Here is a 17,217-nt window from a genome sequence, read left to right as displayed (position 1 = left end):
AAATCTAAATCTGGGCTGTTGGTGGAATACCCCAACATTATGCATCAAACATCTCCTTCTGTGTTAAACCAGCAGCAAAATATTCAGAAGCTAGAAACATCACTGAGAAATTAATTAAGCATATAAGGTAGGCAGTGGCTCAATGGCACCTTGCTTTCTGGCTTTAGAACCCACCAGGGCTGGTGATCAGCTGTTCATATGCAAAACCACTGACTCAGTAAATGAAATGGCCTCAACCAGTCTGGGGAAAATTAACAGGAGGGAGAGCCCATGGTAAATACACAGCATATTGAGGCAAAACTCAGGTCAGATGGCTACATGCACTACACTGCAAACACCATCTGGAAGGATGACTTCTGAGAATCCCCTTAGCCTCTGAGATGGTGGAATTTCTGAGCTGAAAAACAGCAGACTGAATTCATCCCAGAAAGAGAAATACCTAAGAAATAATCCTTATCAATATCAACAGGGCTTGGCAGGTGAAGAAAAACAAGGAAGGTAGATTTTCCAGCACAAGCTGCATAATTTCACGACCACTTGAGAACTGAAACTTCTATTTTACTTCCTTATGCAAAAAAAAAAAAAAAAAAAAGAGAAATAAAATGCCAAGAGCCTTCTGGGTGAAGTTTGAACTTGCTGACACCTGTGAATCTACTTTAATGGCTAGAAACATTCCAGCATAAACTATCTCCAAGATGCCTGACCGAGGACCAATGACATACACTTGCAGCAGCATAAATAAAACATTCTGCAGTGACACCCTGGAGAGCTGCTGCTTCTCTTTCCCCTCTTTCTGCATGGCAGCAGTGCTTGACTATTAGCATCATGGTCCTACCTGGCAGGAATAGATACTTGGCCATCTTTAACACAAGTGAAAAAAGAAACTGGAAAAGAAAAACATACTTCAAACAGGGCTTGGAGTAGAGTATTTTTAAGAAGACAGAGAAGAGTCTACAGGCATTTTGCTCCCAAGGAACTGCTGTGGTTGGCTCTCTGGCCAGGAACACCTCAACTATAGATCAAAGATTTTCATCTTGTGAGACAGCACATTATTAGTTCTGATGCCCCCAAGTCCTTGCTCCCTCCTTCCATGATGCTTGCTCAAAGGAATTGCTCAAAATTTGCCTGACAAGGAACAGTGAATTCTTAAAATGCAGACATTTATTCTCCTGAAAAACATTACTGTTTTCTTGGGTCTTCTTCACTTGGAGGGAAACAGTAGAAATTGTTTTCAGCTGTGAATGCACTGACTCAGTAAATGTAACTCAGGTATTAAAGAAACTTGGAAAACATCTCATTGTTGAGGAGAAACTGAAGCTGCAAGTTGGAATATGATTTGCACAGAATTAGGCAACAGCTGCAGACACCTTTGCCAAGTCTCAGTAAGCTTTGTACATTAATATGAGCTACCTTTGACATGTGAAGTTTATTATACTGATGATATTTTTTTCTTGCTAGAAATGAGAAATGGTTGCACACAGCAGTACAAGCAAAGACATCTATTACTACTGTTCAGCAATTCAGACTTGGATTCTTATGAATAATAAAGAGGATCAAAAGGTCTTGTTCCTGGTTTTTGGCCAGATCTACAACAATGCATGATCAGATTCTCTTGTAGTCTGCTGACACTTCTGCTTCAGATGAGGACTCAGGTGTGCCAGCAAAAACCTTTTGTAAATGATAGAATTATAATTAACTGATCTGATTATGTAGCTTTAAAATACCTAGGCAGGCAAGAGAAGCTAATGTTTTATATGAACAGATTCTCCCACTATTTATTCTCACGTTATTTCTTACTTTATTTCAGAAAACAGACAAAGAGAAAAATAAAAGCAACAACAAAAGAGAAGGCATTCAGAATTTTGCTGTCAGAGCTCTGTAGAATGACCAGCATTCAGGAGATTTCAGATGCTATAGATCCTCTGATCCAATGACACAAAATCCAGGAGGGAAAGGGAGCAAGAGAAGACAGATGACACTGAATAAGCTGTACAGATTTTAAAACAGTATTTTAAAATAAAAAAGTATGCTAAGAATATTCTGCCAAATAAAGCTCATGAAAGGCTGAGCTAGAGGCATAGCTATGTTGCATTTTTCATGCTCGTAAATTTTCAGTGTCAATGTTATTACCATGAATGCTTCTAAGTTATTTAAAGCTCAAGGAGTAGAGGAGAAAAGGAGACACTCTGCAGGTGTAAGCATGAGGCTAAGAATGCACTCAAGGAATGATTTATATTATTGACTTACATGCCTTGAAAAAATGCAACCCTTCTGCATACAAAAGAGAACTGAATTAATAAACAGAGAGGATGAAAACATCTTTATATCTGTAAACCTGACTGAGAAGGAAAACTTCAACTATAACGTTCCACATCAACATGTTATATTTATTTTTGTGAGAGAGTACATTTACATTCAAAAAATAATTTCAGGTATTAAAGAAATCTGGCCCAGTTTAGTACTAACTTACATAACATAATGGTGACTTTCAAGAACCAGCTAGCTGAAATGTCAAAATGGCATCAGAAAAATATTTTCATTATTTTAAACACAGACAAAAGCACAAAGCACATTTACTGTCACAGGATCTGTTTATATTGTTTCCCAGCACAACTATACCCTTTAAATTTGACCCAGGGCCTACCAGGAAAATGAAATAATCTGGTTCCTGATCACAAAGCAGTCCCTCTTTCAGAGTTACCTTACCCTATGGAGGTGCATGCAATAACATTTAAGGCTAATTTCAGATTCACCCCCACGCAGGCAGCAGCAGCTCTGCTGTTACTCTCCTTCTCTAGGACAGCTCCCACCAAAGCTGCACTTGGCTTGTACTTATCAGGCATGGCACTGGGATTCTGTCACAGATTCCCTCGAGCTGAGCAAGGCTCTGCCTTTCTAAAAATAATTCTCCAGACTTCTCATGTTCCTGGAGTGACTTCCAAGCAGAAGGAGTAGTAACAACCCAGCACAAAATGAAATATTGCAGGATAGATGCAAGAGCCATATAACTGCACCAGCCTCTTGCATGTCTTTATGAGAGAAACCCACACACTTTGGGAAGAAACAGGCATGTTTCTTATGATCTAAAGATATCACAAAGTCCTTCAAGCCCTGAAGATGCAGACATCAGGGAAAACCTCTAAAAGGAAAAGCAAATCAGCACATGTGACTGCACCTTACAGCAATAATGCTGGACTGAGGGAGATGAGATTACCTTGTTGTCTAGACATGAGGGGTCAGAACACAGTCTCCAGCTTCCACACAAAGGTGAGTAATCCCTGGGCACCCTGCAACACTTCTGTCAGCTCTCTGACTTCTGTGTGAAATACTGAGAAGTAGGTGGCCATGATAGTTTGGAAACGATGCCCCCTTAGGGGCTATCAGCTGTGGCAAAGCAATTAGTTTTGCAATGGGTGGTGTCTGAGAAGACATTTCCTTGGATTTAATTGCAATGTGGTTTCCTAGGTTCCCAAATACCAGTACCACTTCTAATGACATACCTTCTTCAAAATGAGGAAACACCTACCCATCCCAAGCTCCTCTTTGCCCTGTCAGCCTTGTACATGCCAGCTGATTCCCACTCAGAGGAGAGGGAATCTCAGTGTGACAGAAGAGGCAAATAATGCTGTGCTTTACTGCTGGAGCTCTAAAAACTCTGCCTTTAAATCAGACCACTGTTTGGCTTAATTCTTTGCACTCCACGTGCATTCCTATGCTCAATTACACGTGCTTTGCTTCCAGTGAACTTTTACATGTGGGTTAAAAGGTTTTCACTCTTGATTACTGTGACTGTTTGGTTCCAGAAGCATTTCCTGAGCTTTTTGTTGCATCTCCCCTCTCTGGCTACTTCAGGGCATGGAGTATCACTTCACAGACTGTGTGAACCACTTCCTGCATTCACTCAAGATTTAGTAGAAGTGCCACAGTTTCCCCCTTCCATACAGAGTGGGTTTTAAACACAGACTTAAAGGGTCAACAAGCAAAGGGCTCTACTGAAAGTGCAACATGAAAAAGATAACATAGGCTGTCTGGACTGCAAACAACAGAGACTCTTTGAAGGCAGGATACTCCAGCCAAGATTTAATAAAACAACAAAAGGAAAGAGAAAAACTAACTGAACCAAGAATAAAGGTCAGCATCCCAAACTGACTGCTCTGACCTGCCAAAAGCACTGAAGAACAAAGAAAATGAAAATATAAGGCTGCTCAAAACAAACAGGAGTGAAGTGAAATACAAAGCTATACACAAAGTGCAAGGCACATTAGGGCCAATCCCAAAAGTGTGGGAAAGTACAGGCTGTGTTTATTACAGCATCTCCTGTGTGCATTTTTGTTCTTTTCCCATCTTCTGAGGCATGTGGGGCAGTGCAGAGTTCCCTTCCTGAGTTAACACAGAGCCTCCCACAGGGCATAGAAAGGGCAGGCAGCCCTGCATGCCCTGGTGGCTGATTTCAGGCTGCAGAGAGCACAAAGATGGAGTGTCACACTAGTCCTGCACTCAGTGACAGTTCATCTGCCAGGCTTGTCCATGCTGTGGTGTCTCCAAGTGCTAACACCAGCACCACTGCACACAGCTGCCCACAACCTCAGCAGGGACCAGGCTGGTCACCTCCTTCTCCAGTATGCCACAGTGTAAGATTAAACAGCCAGCCTCAGGGAGGAAAAACAAGCTGGAAGCATTAGAAACTGCTTGTGGTTGGCACCCACTGTGGACTGCTTGGCTGTTTCCTTATCATCTTTGAGTTCTGGTTTCAGGGACATCCTGGCCAAGCCCCAGAATGCTCCAGCCTGGTAAACAGCACTGTGGCAGGTGATGTTCCTCATGCTGAGGCTGAAGCAATTAATTCCTATGAACACCTCAGGCTAAAAAGCATGATGTCAGCTTCTGCTGTGGTGGGTATTATTGGTCTAACACGACTGGATAAAAGAAAATTAGGGATAAAGGGAAAAAATAACTTCGTTGATCAGCAGGTGCCCCAGAGCTTCTATGTAGGTGGGGAGAAGAGAGGGGAGTCAAAAAGCTCAAACTGTTTGCTGACCTCCTTGTTTCTCTCAGGAGAGTGAGCAGTTATCCAAAGGATCATGAAAGCTGGATCAAATACAAGAGGAAGGGCAAATTTATGGCTGGACCTGATGGTGGAAGAATAAATGGGTCTAATTCACGCACACGCTTGCTGGAATCCCTTTGCAATGTGAATTTTGAGTATTTTCTGTGGGATTTCAGCTGCCAGAGAATCTGTCCCATATATGACATGCTAGGTAAAGCTGTCAGCAGTGACAGGTAAAAGAAAACTCATTTTTTACTGCTTGAACTTGAGCCAGTTCAATCAAGAAGAGGTTGAGGGTGAATAAATACTGGACAGCATTATGGTATTTTCACAGCCCTTTTTCTGACTATAGTTCCACTATTAGGAAGTTTGTTGGCACCTGTTGGAGGAATAAGTGCGTTAGGGAGGCACATCTCCTTTCTCCTCTTCTGTTGTGTTGAGAAGTGGAATTAAATTATTCTGTGCACAGACAGATTGTTCCAGTAAAATAGAATTTGAAGCCACCAGGGACCCAGGGAGAAGAGAAGCTTTTACACTATATGAAAAGGCAAGAGACAAAACCCTTGCCAAAACTCCTTCACTCTTTATTACCGACAGCTGCAACGCTGGATGCGTCCGGATGCCTCCTAAGCGCCAAGGGGAGTGACGGAGGTGGGATGGCATGTGAGCAGATGAGATACATGGCAGCTTCTCCCCCCACGGCAAGTTTAATTATTTGCAGTGTTGTATACACAAGAAAAAAAATCCACACAGATATTGGGAAATCATTCACTGTGATTCCTGTGTCAGGTGGATTATGGAAAACGCTCGCTCTCTTGCTGGTCTACGGCAGAACAAGGTCTTAAAATATTCAGAACCTGCATATGCCTTTGTCACAGATGGGAGGAATAACAAGGCAGAATATATTTCAAAGACAGAGAACATGAATATCAAGAGAGCAAAACCAGAGGCACTTTGCTGTATGAACTGAGATACCCAACAGAAGTGAAGCAAAACAAACTTTAAGGCAAAGAAACACCTTCTGTGTAGCTTCATTCCAGAGAACTTTCTAACACATCTCTTCTTTTCCTTTCTGCATTTTAAGATCACTGGAACAGATTCTTTAGTCTGTTCAGTGTTCAACTAACAAACAGCTGCACTTTGGTAGTATCAGTTTTCCTAAATCCCTCTGCTCCAGAATACAGAAGCTTATGTGAGATTTCTGAGTGACTGTGAGGATGTGAAATGTTTTAACTCACTAGGCATGGTTCAAAGTCATAAATCAGAAATAAATCTTATCAGTGATTCTACAATCTGTGAAGCTACAGAATTAGAAGATACAGACATATCATCTTTCTGAAGGTGCATTTAAAGGGTTAAATACAACTGACTCAGAAATGACAACCATGAGCAAGGGTGTCTGGCAAGCCTTGATGTACTTGCTTAAGCTGATGTCTTATGACTGTTGATAGCTTTTCTGCTTGAATATGAGCCTATCTCCATTCTGGATGAATTTCTCTCTGCTGCTGCTAACTTCAGCACTCCTATGAACGAGGCTACACTAGGACTAGTAGGTTTGAAGTGCAGCAGCGTGAAGAGCTGCCAGCCCAAATCCCAGCTGTGCCAGAGAAAGCATGTACTGCCTTTCCTGAATGACTCAGGGGCAGTCCTGAAGCCTATTCTGTCTTGGATGTTGCAAATATAATGCTTATTCATGCAGTAAGATTCTTCCTCTCTGTCTTTATGTAACGCTGGCTGCTCTTCTCTTACAGCATACACACCTAATTATGAAGATTGTAATACATCATGTGATGCAATGAGGACAGGATATGATAGGATTTTCAAAGCATATTTCAAGCACACAACCATATCTTTCCCCTGCACAGTGGGCATAAATAAGTATATTTTATAGAAAATAAAATCAGAGATAGTGGTTGCCTTGCTACTGACCTAGTAGGTATATTTGAAAACCTGAGTCAAATACACAATAAAAGCTCTGTAAATTACACAAGAAAAGAAAACATTATGACTTGCCTCACAGGGGGAGTTCCTCAAAGGAGCAGGAAATGCCATGCTGGTCATGACAGTCTTTGCTACTGCTGGTGCCTTGCTGGTGTTAAGGAGTAGGGCACAGCCTGGATGAAAGAGAAGGAACAAGGTCAAACTGCAGCACTCACCTTTGGGTTTCAGGATTTGTGAAATCTGCCCCAAGCCTATGTTAGCTTCCAGAATTCCAGGGAACAGAAGGCTTTTCCAATTTCTTAGGGATGCAGCTTCACCTACATAACAAACATACTCAATAACCATACTTAAGGAGTCTGTCTACCTTCCCTCCACTGCGACCTTGTGTTGCTCCATAACTTCAAATTCATCTTACTTGCAAGGCAAATAATAAAGTGTATCTTATATGAACAGAAAGTAACTTGGAAGAAAAGAATTTATCTTGACTAAAACCAAATAAAAATACAGCTATAGCTCTTTGCTACTTGAATAATTTGCTGTAAACAAGAGGAACAAGGGCAGTATTGGGTTTTCTCTCAGCAGCTAAAGCTTTCAACTGTTTGTATGAGAAGGATTAGAAATGACTGGCATTTAGGTACACAGAAATTATACATAAAAGTGCAACTCAAGGGATCATGAAGCAAAGAGAAGAAAAATTGTGAACAGGGGAAAAAGCAGCAGTACAGAAAAACAGAGAAAATAAATAGGAAAATCAGGAAGAAAAACACAGATCAGTATGGTAGAGGGTCAGGCAGATGTACATTTGGTATGAAGTTTCTTATAGGGGGTCAAGGTCTGTATCTGGTGTCAGTGGTGGAGACTGAGGAACCACTTTGTACCCTCAAGACAAAAAGGGAGAAGGACAGTCTTTCGCTCAAAGCACTCAGAGTGGAAAGATGGCATTTGAGAGTAGAAAGGTTTGATTTGTTTCACTGGAGGCTGAATGTGAGTGCAGAGGAAAACTTGCCTTGTGTTTCACTCCCTCTCCTCAGCATGTGTGTGTCACTTTTGCTGTGGATGCTTTACACTTATGTTTACTGTCACACACCTTCTATCGAAGGGAAGCGGTTGTGCTCTGGGCGCCCAATCCGCCACGGAGAAGGGAGGGACACAGGGGAGCCTGGCATCCAGCCACAATCCTCTTCTTCAAAAGAACAGTAAAACCCAGAGGGAAGCTTTCCTGCAAAGACACACAGACAGAAGAAGCCAGGTGAGCTGAGGAGGCTGGTCCTGGGCTCACACAGCAGCTGCACCGACTGTTCCTACCTGGTTTGCCCAGGGTATGTGGGCACTCCCAGCTCCTCTGTCCTTTTGTGTGGAATCCCACACCTGCCTGACCTTGGGGAGGGAGGAGCAGATGGAAACAACCCCTAGACTGTGACTAAGTGACTCCCCACACACTTATACAAACCTGAGAGGACACATCTCACTGCACACCATGGGGTCTCCTAAATACCTGGGCTCTCAACTCTGCAGGTATCAGCTTGCTCCAGGTTACATCTTGGGGTGACTTTCCTAAGCACTGCTTCTGCAGCCCCAGAGGGAAATCTTGGAGAGGGAAAAATTCCCTACAAGATTCCCTCCCTTGCAGTCCAGGTTTCTACTAAGTCCAGCTCAGCAACATCTCTGTGAGCACTGATGTGGCTTCAGGAAAAGCACTGAATCCTTTTGTGCCTCAGTTTTTTCACCTGTCTCTTCCATGAGATGAATGGCTGAAAAGAAGATAGTTTATTTTAATCCATACTTTCATTCTTTGAAGCCTGCTCACTCTGTCACTGGCTTAGGATTTCAGTTTCCAGCTCCAAACAATAAAGCTCTGTTAGCTTATTGCCTTGAAATTTGCCAGTTTTAAAGCAATAGTGGTCTCATTCAAAGCAGAAACTAATCTCATGCCTTCCATTTACTTCTCTACATAAAACTGCAAGTTCTTCTCACAAAGGGTGCAAAGTATTGTTCCTTTTGCCCCCAGAAAGGAGACTGATACATGAAATTTGTTTAAAATTGCAAGATAAAAGTGAAATTTCATGTGTAAACACATATCCAGGATTTTTTCTTTTTACTTTTACCTGCTTGATAAAATCAGAATAAAAACTTCTTCACTTACAAGCAGTAGGATAGACCACAAACTTCTAAAGCAAGAGAGTCTTCTGGTCAACTGATACCAGTAATTTCATTAGCTCCTTTATGAGAAGAGGAGGCTCTTGAACATATAATTTGTTGTGATTATTAATTTCTTTTCCCCCTGAAATTATGTATCTATAAAGTGGCTGTCAGACAATGAGGCACCAGTATTCAAGCTCCAGATCGTTCAAAATGTTTAAGTACCAGCAGACCCTCCTGGCTGAGGTTTTAGATCAATCAAATACCTGCTCACAGAGCCCCATCTTTGGCTAACACCCCTCAAAAGGCAATTGACTGTCATTGGCACATGCACACGGTCCTTGGTGTATCCAGAGAAAGCAATTGTGGAACATCACAACTGCAGCATCTGGACCACAAACATTTGATTTTCTGGGACCCTGAATCACAACTCACTTGTCAGAGGAAAGTGAAACAAACCCTCTATCTGTAGCTTTTTAGTAGGGCTAGTTTTGGACCTGGAACCTGACATCAAGGCAAGAGGCACATTTTAGTGGTATTTTGTGCAAGCATCTAAACCTGTCATGAAAAAATCAAAAGCTGTACTGAAGTCAGGGCTTTTTCAAGTTTTTCCTTTTAAAAGCCTCTAAATTCATTCAGCCTGGTCTTTAAATGTGAAGCTGTTAAGCAGAGAGTTACTTCCCTGTGTTTCCCCCCTCTGCAGAACTTGATTATATTTCATTGCACAGCCTGAGGCTGGGATACAAAGAAAATGACAAATTATAATGTGCCCTGAATTCCCACTGAAACAGCTTGGCTCGGTATCCAACGGAATTCATGTCATGGCCATTTGCTATCTAGGATGTAAACAAGTCACAGCAGCAGGAGGAGTCATCTAAGTAGCAATCCCTGCCTGAAGGCCAGAAAAAGTTCAGTGTTGATGAACAAGTAAGGGCATAAATAAGAAACTATGACTTTCACAGAATATTTCATTCCCTTTTTCCAAATTAATGTTTTATGAGTTTTCAGATGTCTCATGCCCTGCGTGCATTTTCTTTGCTACTCTTTCTTACCTTGAATATGTACAGCACCTGTGATTCCATGTGCTGGTACTCCACAGAGACCTCTCAGGCTACCACTTCTCTCCAACCTGTACTTCTCCATTCCATGTGCTTGTGATTGAAAGTGACATTAGCACACTGCCCTGATGAGGGGAAGCTGGTCTGATTTTATCAGAAAATCAAGGAAATGAGGGGGCAGGGGCTACTTCTACTGAAACCTGCCATTTTGGATACTAACAGCAGTGACAGACCTCTCAGAAGATTTAGGCCTTAGTAAGATTAAGATACAACTTGTGGGTATGAATGGAGAACAGAGTAAATTGAAGCACTCTGAGAATGAGTCTCTCCTTTTGCCAGATGTTAAACTTGTTCTTAACCAAATATTTTCAAGCCTTCAGAATTAAATACCTTTCAAGAAAAATCTAAATGTGTTCTTTTTCTTTAACTCAGATTTTTTGTCCATTAATAGCAAGAGAATCAGTAACTGATATAAGTTATGAAGCAGATGGAGTCATCTCTTGCTTCAGAACTAGGTGTAAATCAACCAGATACTACAGTTTAAACTTTTGGGTGAAATTCCAAACTGGTATTATAAAGAACAAAAGCATTAAAGTCTACTTTGTATGTACAGACCTTTACCAAGTTTAGGAGGAAATCTCAGAAGCCAAACAGATCAGCTACTCAATTTAAAGATTCACATGAATCTTAAACATAAGTTTGTTTCAATGATTGCTTCTATGCTAGCAAAGCTGGCCAGCCAAGTTCTACCAGAAAAAAGGCATAAAAAGAGAAAATACTTTTCAACAGTCAGCAGAGTTATCCTTTAATGTCAGATGGCTTTGCTGAGCTCAAAACTGCCAGAGGTTAGAATTTGTTTCTATAAGTACAGCTTTTGATAAAGAAAGAAGCAGAAGGATTAGTGTATACAAGACAGGAGCTTTAAGAGCATAGCAAGGCATGGCAACAGGTTGCTACTTCATCATTTTGCTTTCAGGAAGACTCTTCTGGGCTGTATCTGGATAAAAACAAACCCATGATTTATTCATGCATTTTTGCCTGGAAAGCAAACTGGCCCCTGTAGAATTGATTATCAATGATTTTTTGGTCACTCATACACGTTACCAGAAAACCAAACTTCATAGTTACTCTCGTAGCTGCCATCTGCTCTTTTGAGTGTGCATGCAGTCCTCCAACCATGCAGCACAGCCTGAGTTCATCCTTTCAGGAATCAGACACTTGTCTTCCTTATCTCACCTGCTAAGGTGTTTAACATCCTTAAATATTCAATGAAGCAGAGTGAAAATTACCCTATAACCCAGTGATTATGAGATTTATTTAAAAGATAAAGAGGACATTACTTCCTGTTCCAGCTAAAATTCATAAAATGAGCAAATGCAACCTCAGGAGAGACTTGGATAACCATTTTCTTCTGAACTAGACCAGAACTCCTGACCACAAGCTTGCAAACTCTTTATGGAAATGGAAAATATGGCTCCAGATTCACAGAAGAACCAGTCCTGGGTTAATTGTATCTTGAGTGAATCCTATAAGTTCTGGGTCTCTAGATAATAAATATACTACTGGTACCTCCATTATTTAAAATGTTACCATTTTAAAAATACATCCATTACTTACCTAACATGCTTGAACTGATTAACCAGTATTTTCCAAGGATGATTTTTTTTGGTGTGAATTTGTCACAGAACGTAAAATAGCCAGAATTATATACATCACTTTTCAGTAAAGTTTTAACTTTTGCCCTGACTTGCTGCCCTGCAATGAAAGATTATTGAACCAAAATCCCAGATACTGTTAACTAAAAAGAGAAGTACAAAACTGCTAAAACAAATTCACCCTTTCTGTAAAACAGAGCCCTGCCCATCTGTGTTAGTAAATAATTTGAGTTTTCATGTCTGTCTTGTACCACACAAAGTATGTTACATGTGATTACTACAATAAGAGAAAGTATGTTGGGGTTTTTTGCAGTAAGTTTTATCCATATGTTGAGTGATTTGGTAAACTACTTATATAGAATTTGTTGCTTAGCATTAATAGATAAATTTACTGAAGCCTAAGGCACAAGCTGTGCCACAAGCTGAACTTTCACCAGATATGCTGAACTTTCCACTCTGTCAAATAAGAGAAGACCCCAGAGCTGGTTCAAGACAGAAGATAAGGAATTCATTAACAGAAGCTGCAACCTTAGAAATAAGAAACATCCTACCTAGAGGCAAGCAGGGGACACAGTGAAGAATGGGAAGAGCTCCCAGAGCCTCATATGGGAGACAACTGGCCAAATAGTCCTATGAAGGCTGGGGAATTGGTATTGTTTGTGTATAATCAACAAGGGACTTCTTTGTTCAAGGTCCCTCTTTGGAGGCACCCAGCTCCAGCTATTACACCATTTAAAAATAAAGTACTTTTATAGAGGAATCTATCTTTCAATTTACGAATTCAGCAGAAATTCAGAATTCAGAGTCAAAGCCTGCCATGGTGGCTGGCACATGTGTTTCCTGTATGTGGAAAGACATGAATTTACTAGCAGAGACACCACCAGTGCTATCTGAAATATTAATGTGTGCTGCAATGAATGCTCTGCAAAGTGATTTCTAGCGTGTCACTTCCATCAGGCTGGTGAATCTGTGTGTCTGATCCCGAGCCAACACACACACACAGTTCAGCACCTCATCCTGCTTCTGCCTCTTTGAAGCTGTCATTTACTCCTGCAAGGATATCTGACTGTGACTCAAACAGCAACACACTTTACTCCAGGGGTCATCACGCTCTGATTTTACAATTTCTACACAGACTAATTGGTTGCAAAGCAGAACAAGCACCATGATGTTTCCTTGGCCATTAATAAGTAAAGAGATGTTAGCAAACAGCAGGCTGTAGAGAGATGCTTTTCAGCTAAGACAGGAACAAAAATCAAAATTTTGGGAAAAAAAAAATCAAAATCATAATAAAACCAATCAGTACCTGTAAAGCTAAAAGACTGTGAAAGGCAAAAAACTCCAACACCTCCTTGAAGCTCAAAGATAGAAGCCTTTAATAATGGCATTTTTAAAACCTCTCGCCTCAGTTTTGAGAATAGCTCATCTTTTCCTGACAGCTCTTTTGTCTAAGCAGAACCATTTGGGAAACCCTTTTCTCTGCTTGATAAATCTGAGTCACTTTTTACCACACTTGCAAAAAGCTGATGAAAATATCCATGTTGCTCAGGAGTAAAATGACAACTAAAATGCTGAAAGATGACATATGTTTTGTGTTAGGCTGCCATGCAGATATATCTGACACCTCAAACATTAGTTCACTTCTATGTTTTGTGTAAAAAACTTTATGCCAACAATATTCAGCACTGTAAAGAAGCAAAAGCAGAAGGATCAGCCATAGAACTGAGCAGGCTTATAGGTGGATAAGCAGGCATATCCACAGCCCAGGCTCTTGCTTTTTTGTTCCTTGAGTGGAAGATAGTGTTTTTGGACCTTTTGGCTGGAAGAACTCTCATTTCCAGTATCTGTGGGTGAATGCAAGCCACTCCTCAAGCTGGGAGTGATGCTCTGCTGAACAGCTGGCTAAATATTTTCTGCTTTTTGCATTTTCTCACCGACATTCTCGGTACATCCCTCTGCCAACACAGCTGCAAGTGCCATGCTGCCTTGTGAAAACATCTATAGATGGAGGGAGAAAAGACAATCAAACCAAGCCCTGGATAACACATGCCAGGGAGGCATTGGCTGCTTTTCCACTGGGCTCACCATGGGGTACAGGGTGGCAGCAAGGGGCAAAAGCAGAGCCACCCTCCTGATCTGTGAGTATGAACAACAGACCTGCCACAAGTGCACCCACTGTGTGACAATAACAGGTAAGTGTGTTCCTCTAGGCCTGCTCCATCCCATGGCAGTATTTAGTTTGCATCCATGACTGGTACAACTCCACCTTGTGAACTCTGCTCTTCCCCCTGGTATAGACAGGATTGCCCCCACAGTGAAGAGCCATTTATGGGACACAGGCACCAAAGTGTGTCTGAATACACAGCTGAGGGTAAATGATGTTTCTCTACTTCCAAAGAAATGAAAATGCTTTCAACCCATTTTTAATTATAGAGTAGAACACTACAGAAATGCCATTATGAGGTTTTAGAGTTCTGTTTTAAAGCTCTTAGATGGAAATAAGGTTTCAATATTACTAGTATGAAGCACTATTGGTTCTAAGAAGCAGCAAGTCCACAGTGCTGACATTGTTCCTGTGAATTTAATGTCCACTGAGTGTGTCATTAAATAACATAATTTCATATTGTAACAATGTCTAAAATGATGGAGGAGCATGTAATTTCAAGCTTTTAACCAGTTTCCTAGATTATCCCAGGTCAAGCCAATGTTCTCCACACCAATAAAGTCTGTAACTTTATTTCTTCATTAGCAGAAAATAAGTGAAATCTGCTAGAAGTTGTATATCACTCACGTTAAGTTCTTGCTAGAAACAGCAAACATGTTTTTTACATACCAAATCAACAACATTCTATTGTAACAGCCCACAGGCTAGATCAGCTGTGGCACAAACACTTTGAATAATATTAATATTAATTTTTCTTGATATATTTGCCCTGTAGACAACCATACAGCTGACAACCTACCACTCCTAACTGTTTGTAGGCTGGCAGATGGGAGGATGCTGGAGGTAAAATGTACAGAGGTATAGAAAAAGTGATAAGGCACCTTCAAAATAGTTAAAGGAAGGTCCTAAAGTATCTCAGTTCCACAGCACATTTTAGAAAGTACTCAGGCACAGCAAGTTCTGAAAACTCAGGCTGCTATCTATCTTCTGCTGTATGTTATTGGCCTACTGACTCCTGAAGAGAGGGTGGAAAACCAGAGGAATTACAAAGACACAGGAGATGGTCAAAGACAAGCTACTCACTCTACTCATTTTTCATCTTAGAAGTTTTCTCCTTCCTCTCCCCCTCTGCCACATGCTGCATTACATTTTGATTAAAGTTTTTAACCAACTACACATTTCATAATTCTTTAAGACATCTAGCTATTCAGGCTATACTTCCTTTGCATTTTTGATCAGGACACTGGAGGTGATGGAGCACCAAGAGCATGTTAAGAAGCTGCTGCAGAACTGATGTAGGTGAGCCCAGAAATATCAAATGGTGACTCCAGGCAGACCCCCAGGGAAAGAGCATCTGTTATGGGGGATGCAGGTCTTTTGATACCACCAAACGAGTCTGTTAGTGCTGAAGTCTCAGACATTGAAGTTCAAGTCAATCTGCTGCTGGAAAAGGATGGTACAACCTGGGGGTTAGGATTTACTCACTGCACATGTCTCCCTCATCTTCTCCCTCAGCACAGTCCTGGATGAAGTCACATGCCTGCCCCAGCCTGATCACTGTTCCATTCCAGCAGCTGAAGGAACCCTCCAGAGCCATTTTTGAGAGAGAAGCAGATCCTAGAGAAAAAGAAAAAAGCCAACAGAAACACTTCAGAAAACCAAATTGCCTTCCTTTCAACCACCAGGTCATAGCATCCTGCATAACACTGAAGGGACGAACACTTTGTGAAATCTCAATTCAATACTTGCTTGATATTTTTTTTTTACCTATTTAATCTTGTCAAATGTCTGATGGTCCACCTAATAGAGAATTTCAGTTGCCTGGGTCTTTCTGGTGCTACAATATGGAATTCTCTGCAGGAGAGAAAACAGTTTAATCTCTACTCATAATTTTCTTTCTCTTCTATGCCTACTCCTGCTCCTGTATCCTGCACTCCTTTGAGTCAGGGAGCCCACACCAGACTATACCAAGAGACAGAAGCCACCAGTCCTTTTCCCTGTGCTAAGCAGCAAAAGACATACAGCAATGTGCAAAGGAGACATCTCTTATGAAATGAGGTCACCAAACATTACAATTAGAGGTTGGTATCGTCCACTCAGAAATGATCCTGAGTAATTTTCCCTAAGAACCATCCTTTCCTGGAGGCACTTGATTCCCTTGACAGCTGAGAAGTCAGGTATCAAGTAGCATGACTGATATCATTTTCCTTACAGTAGGAATTATCTCATACCAAGTCCTTTGTGAAGGACAAGGGCCTTCTTTTTTTTTTTTTTTTTTTTTTTTTAAGATGCCCAGGCTCTAGGTCAGGCACCTGAAGGAGGCAGGAATTAGCTCAGCAACATCCTGAAGTCAGTGTGTATGGAGGAGTCTAAGCTTGAGAAATGCCAGAGTTGCTTCCACAAAAATCTGAGTGTGGATGCAGTTCACTGACTGACAAGACATGCTTCCAGTCACTGCTGGAAGACAAGCCTGGAAGAACAAAGAGATCTGTGCTGTGAATTCCCCATTGCAGCAATAACTGCCCTGTCTCCTATGAAATGGGTAAATGCTCCAGATTAAACCAAAGCCTCTGGGCAGAGAGAGCCATTGTTTGCCTAATTCATTCATGCTCACTAAACAGTGCAGCTACATCGTGTTCTCTGGTACTACAGGGAGTTGGAAATCACTGGTGATTCAATTAGATATGCACTTGATATTCTTATTTATATTGCCTGCCAAAACTAAAAATTAATGAAGCATGTAGGAAAACAACCACTCTTTCTCTTCCAGCTTATTTTATGGTGCAAATCATTCAGGAGTGGGGGAATACATGCCACACTTTATTCATAAAGGACAATGGATCCTGAAAAGGGTGCTCTTTGTTATTGTCATTTTTTTTTCCTTTCCTTAGAGCAATTCTGGCTTGCTACATACAGACTGCAGAACACCCTTGTATTCCAGTCCAGGTCAAGGCATGACTACAGAGGAGAAGCTTTGCAGGAAAAATAGACCAAGTAACTTGGAGCTGGCTGCTGACAATTTCTGTGGGCTCCTTGATGAGGGTTTAAGGAGTGAGATGGTGTCTCCCTTGGCTTTGCTGAACTTCCTACAAAAAAAGGCACCCTCAGAGACACAGCTGGGAGCCTTCCCTATGTGAGGTGCAAAGCTCTTCACATGCCACAAGCCAGACGCTTGGGGCTCAGGTCAGTGTGCAAATGGGCATTACAAAGCTG

General features: G+C 41.3%; 1 protein-coding gene across 1 annotated transcript in view; it reads right to left on the bottom strand.

The window, feature by feature from the left end:
* Positions 1-17,217, bottom strand: part of ALK (ALK receptor tyrosine kinase) — a 301,959-nt gene that overhangs the window by 63,640 nt on the left and 221,102 nt on the right. Inside the window, exons 6-8 of the mRNA XM_056486982.1 lie at positions 15,490-15,621; positions 8,076-8,207; positions 7,061-7,161 (exon numbers count right to left, since the gene is read on the bottom strand). Of these exons, the coding sequence (XP_056342957.1) occupies positions 7,061-7,161; positions 8,076-8,207; positions 15,490-15,621 (365 nt within the window). The remainder of the gene's footprint in view (positions 1-7,060; positions 7,162-8,075; positions 8,208-15,489; positions 15,622-17,217) is intronic.

Source organism: Oenanthe melanoleuca, chromosome 3 (assembly GCF_029582105.1).
Source record: "Oenanthe melanoleuca isolate GR-GAL-2019-014 chromosome 3, OMel1.0, whole genome shotgun sequence".
NCBI classification, from domain to species: domain Eukaryota; kingdom Metazoa; phylum Chordata; class Aves; order Passeriformes; family Muscicapidae; genus Oenanthe; species Oenanthe melanoleuca.
The sequence above is the reverse complement of the archived record's forward strand: the minus strand, read 5'-3'. Positions and strand labels throughout refer to the sequence as shown.